This window comes from Ictalurus punctatus, chromosome 21 (assembly GCF_001660625.3).
Source record: "Ictalurus punctatus breed USDA103 chromosome 21, Coco_2.0, whole genome shotgun sequence".
In the NCBI taxonomy this organism is placed as follows: domain Eukaryota; kingdom Metazoa; phylum Chordata; class Actinopteri; order Siluriformes; family Ictaluridae; genus Ictalurus; species Ictalurus punctatus.
The window spans coordinates 2727501-2732773 of record NC_030436.2 but is presented as its reverse complement, the minus strand read 5'-3'; the positions used below and the strand labels follow the sequence as shown (position 1 = coordinate 2732773).

The 5273-nt window shown below is 41.4% G+C and overlaps 1 protein-coding gene across 2 annotated transcripts in view; it reads right to left on the bottom strand.

The window, feature by feature from the left end:
• Positions 1–1254: 1254 nt before the first annotated feature.
• The window catches only part of timeless (timeless circadian clock), a 33097-nt gene continuing 29078 nt past the window's right edge, over positions 1255–5273 (bottom strand). For both annotated transcript variants that reach the window (XM_053674125.1, XM_017451097.2), the window contains 2 exons: positions 4974–5044; positions 1255–1985 (listed from right to left, as the gene is read on the bottom strand). In XM_053674125.1, the coding sequence (XP_053530100.1) occupies positions 1858–1985; positions 4974–5044 (199 nt within the window). In that variant the 3' untranslated portion in view covers positions 1255–1857. The remainder of the gene's footprint in view (positions 1986–4973; positions 5045–5273) is intronic.

The following is a 5273-nucleotide window of genomic DNA, read 5'->3' as shown; positions in this document are numbered from 1 at the left end:
ACATAGTTTTTTGAAGATAAACGTTTATTTTGAAATTGATGCATGCAATACGTTCCAAAAAAGTTGGGACAGGAGCAGTTTAGGACTAATAGCGATGTGAGAAGTTGAAATAAGAAGGTGATGTGAAACTGGTGAGGCAATCGTCTAATCTTAGTATATAAGGAGCCTCCAAAAAGGCCTAGTCCTTCAGGAGCAAGGACGGGTCGAGGCTCGCCGATCTGCCAACACTTTGAGAAGAACTTTCCTCAAAGACAAATCAGTAGGATTTTGGGCGTTCCACCTTCTACTGTGCACAATATAATTATAAGATTCAAGGAATCCGGTCAAATCTCGGTGCGTAAAGGGCGAGGCCGAAAACCACTTCTGAATGCGTGTGATCTCCGATCCCTCAGACGTCACTGTCTTAAAAACCGTCACGAGTCTGTAACGGAGATCCTGACATGGGCTCGGGAATACTTTGATAAACCTTTTGTCAGATGACACCATTCGCCGCTGCATCCACAGATGCTAGTTAAGGCTTTACTATGCAAAGCAGAATACAATTCAATTCAGTTTAATTTGTATAGCGCTTTTAACAACGGATATCGTCCCAAAGTAGCTTTACAGAAACAAATTCAGGATATAGATTTTAAATGTATGAATTTATCCCTAACGAGCAGGCCAGAGGTGATGGTGGCAAGGAAAGGCTCCGTGAGATGCTATGAGGAAGAAACCTGGAAAGGAACCAGACTCAAAAGGTTACACATCCTCATCTGGGTGACACCAGATAGTGTGATTAAAAATAAATCCCTTCTCTAAACGTGCTAATGCTACATAGTCAAATACTGCAACTGTGCAACCAGGAAAATTCATTACAGTTTACATAAAGTCTGTTTTGTTGAACTTCTCCACTGTTCACTGATGGAGACTTGAGCGCAAAACGGTGGGTGCTAGCATGACCTGCCTGCAGTCCTGGCCTGTCTCTGATTAAGAATGTGTGGCACATTATGAAGCGCAAAATAAGGCAATGAAGGCAGTACAGTTGTGCAGCTGAAGAAATATATAATGGATAAATGGGGGAAAATTCCTCTTGCAAAACTTAAACTCTGTCATTTTGTTTGTTGTTAAATGTGTGTGCTGTGGTGGATAGTAGTATAACTTTTTTTTTCTTCATTATTTCTGCTAACTTAGCGAACTGTAAAGCGGTCAAGACCTGACTGGACCTCAGAACGTCTGTCAGCCAATCGGAATCGAGAATTCTGCAGCGCTGTGGTGTAATATTTACTTAAATCAAACTTTATTCAATAGGTACAGACCTTAGCATAATCTATCCCACAGTGACTGAACACAATCTGAACACAAGTACTAAAGATAAGATCTCCAACACTATAACCATTTTTATAGCCAACACCAAACCAGGGACAGGTATTTATTGCATCAATGAAACTATCACTCAGAGTGATAATTATTGAGGATGTGCAATCAAGCCAAGGATGTAGAATAGTGCTATTCGGATGACATTAATGTATTAAATTTTAACGCTTATGGAAGTCCAGATAGGACATGTGCATGTGCTAAGGCTAGAGCGTGGAGCTCAAATGTGGGCCACAAACATTTCAAAATTCTGAAATTAAGACACCATCAAGAATCCTAAATTATTATAGTATTCTATATTCTAGAAACAATTTTAAATGTACAAAACCTGCACTTCCAAACAGCTTGCAGATATTCTCAGCCAAGCAAAAAAATCCTTACAGGATGTTTCCTTCAGACAACGTCTTTCTTTCAAGGAGCAGTATGTGTGGGTGTGTGCGCACGCGCGCATGTGTGTGTTGGGGGATGGAGGTTAGGGGAGTGGTTGGTCCAAATTCGCAGCTTCTAGTCATCATCCTCATCATCACTCAGCACCCTGTGGCGCCTTCGCTTGGCAGGAGCAGAGCGAGTTTCCTCGTCCGAGTGATTGCCTCCCTCAGTTTCAACGTTCATTCTAGAAGGAGAGGCCTCACCTGCAAAACAACAAAAGAATAGCAGTTATATGACCAGGGCAACTTTCACAATTCAGGATGATTTCTTGCTTTTGGTACACTATATGGCCAAAAGTATGTGCCCTCCCCTCCTAATTACTGAGTAAAGGTGCTTCAGCCACACCCATTGCTAACAGGTGCATAAAATCAAGCACAGACATGCAAGCTCCATAGACAAACAGTGGCAGTAGACTGGGTCATACTGAAAAGAGTTCAGTGACTAAACTTGTAAGCGCTTCAACTGGAAGTGCTATTATTGTGCAGGAACGACGACAGGTCAGTCACGAAGCAGTAGACCACGCGAACTCAGAGCTGGGCCGCTGAGTGCCGAAACACCTAGCGCATAAAAATAGATTTTCCTCTGCTGCATCAGAGTTACAAACTGACCCTGGAAGCAGCATTAACACGAGAAATGTATGTTGAGAGCTTCAAGAAACGTGTTCCATGGACAAGCAGCTGCACACAGGCCTAAGATTACGATCTGCAATGCCAAGCCTCAGCTGGAGTGGTGTAAAGCCCGCCACCACTGGACTCTGTAGCAGTGGAAACGTTCTCTGGAGTGATGAATCATGCTTCACTAGCTGGGTTTGACAGATACCAGGAGAACTCCACCTAGCGGAATGCATAGTGCCAACAGTAAAGGTTTGTGGAGGAGGGATAATGCTCTGGGGCTGTTTTGCAGGGTTTGGTCTAGGCCCCTTAGTTCCAGTGAAGGGTAAGGTTAATACTACAGAATACACAGACATTTTAGACTGTATGCTTCCAACTTTGTGGCAACAGTTTGGGGAAGGCCCTTTCCTGTTCCAGCATGACAATACCCATGTGCACAAATCAAGGACCATAAAGACATGGTTTGATGAGTCTGGTGTGGAGGAACTCCAGTGGCCTGCACAGAACCCTGACCTCAACCCCAGCGAACATGTTCGGGATGATTCGAAATCCTATTGCAAATTAGGCCTTCATGCCAACAACAGTGTCTCAATTTATTATTCATTTATTGATCTTTTAATGCCATGCCAGCAACACTGGATATTTTCATGGCAAGATCAAGTTAGGTAAAGCGGAGCATTTGGGTAATTCTTACAAGAGTGTCTCAACGTCACAGCAGACATCACAAATGCTCTTTTGTTTGAATAGGCACAAATTCCCACAGCCACACTCCAAAATCTTGTAAAAACCCTTCCCAGAAGAGTGGAGGCTGTGATAGCCACAAAGGGGGTTGGGGGCAACTCCTTATCAATCCACATGGTTTTGGAATGGGATGTTCAACAAGCTCATATACAGCCATGGGGAAAAAGAACTGTCACCCTGCTTCACTTCTGCTTTTATTTAACATATTTATCATAAAAATTGTGTGGTCCTCACCAATAGTGTTAATTTTGTTAACGAAAACTCCCCCCCATGACTAAGACAAGACTGACTGGATGGCACCAGTCATTAAACGCTAACTGTTGATATGGTAACAGGCAATATTGTTGACGGAAAAAGACGAGACTAAAATGTCGTTTAAAAAAAAAAAAGGAGATAAAATGATAGGTTTATTTTCTTCTAAATTGCAACCCAAATGTCCTGTTCAATGGATGGCATGAGCGGATGTTTCCTTTCCTGTGCTGTGCATGGCATATCAGGACTAAGCAACACATTGGGGAGTACATTTCCAGCTCGAGTTTGTATTGGCTAGACTCATGGCCTCAATTTCAAGGGGGGGGGGAACCAACGTTCCAGTTTGAACTGATTACATTATGTTCGGAAAATGAGAGTTTCTATCTTTTATCCACGCGAAAGCGAGTTTCCACACATAAGCGCAGAAGGGATATTCTGTGTGTGGCTGAACAATGTTGACTTTCCTGATTAACCAAAATACCTACATACTGCATCCAATGGGAACACTTCTCTATCAGCTGTCATTGATGCAGATTCTCAAGCCACGATGGGCTTTTACTGTACCACTTTCATTTTTTTTATTGCACTGACACAGGCTGTCACTTATTTTTGTTGAAAGTCAAAAAAAGGCAAGAAAGAGAGAGAAGAGTTTGAAGGGGAGAGATGAAAAAAATATATATATATTAAATAACTTTGGACCAGCTGATTAAAAAAAAGCCAGGAGCGAGAGGGCCGAGGGTCGTGATATGGAAGATAAGGGTAAATGAACAGTGTTTATTTTGTGCCACGCATAATTCATGTTTGTTCGTTCATTGACCTTTCATGTGTGTCTTGACAATCAAGAAAGCCTTGTTTGGAGGAGAAATGAAACGAGTATAATGTTATTACATATTATAGAGGTATTTCTATTTGTGTGTTTATATTTATACACATTTAGTATTTTGGACCAAAGTGGAGGTGACTGCTCATCACAGCACCATGTTTGGTGAAAACCTCATACCAACTGTGAAGCAAGGTGGTGGAGTGGGGGTGATTTGGGCTTGTTTTACAGCCTCAGGAGCTGGGAAGCATGCAGTCTATGACTACGTTTACATGGACAACAATAATCTAATCATTGAACTTATTCAGAATAAGACAATATTGTGATTAAGGTGTTTACACGAGTTGTGTTTAGAATACACCTTGCATGTTCCTGTTTTACATGTTATAGAACATAGATCGATTAACAGCACGTCATTACATCACCGCGCCACGCCGTCCGACGTTCCCTCCGCAATTTCACGTATCGACATACAGTTCGTCTTCGTTATGGTACCGTTTCATTTTTTATTTTACGAAGGCTTCAAGTGCGGTTAATTATTTGTCATGCTGTACCTGCAAATAGACAACTGAGATTTTTTGGTACAGCCAACTGTACTATGCATGCTCATATCATCATTTAGTGACAGGGGTGGCTACCTGCTAAAGAACTGCCAGAAAACAAAGTCATATTAAATCAAAATAATGCAAGTGCAAAAGTAAGCATTTGTCATGGTTTGAAAGCTAATGGAAAGACAGTATGTTGGATTTTGAAATATTTTAAAGTACCTCTCTCATCATCATCATCACTGTCCAACACACGACTCCTCTTCCCTGAGGTTTTACCTTCAACAGCAGCACTAGGACACAGAAAGGGCTTGTTATCCAAACTGGATGCAAAAAAATTACACAAAAAGCAAAGTTAATGAATATATCACCGATTGTGGTGGTGGTACGAAATGAATGTTCTCTCCAAAATGAAGAGGAAAAGTCATATATCGTTCTTCTGCCCAAAAAAAAACAAAAACAAACAACAACACCAACAACAACACCAACAACAACAAAAACACACACACACACAAAAAAAAA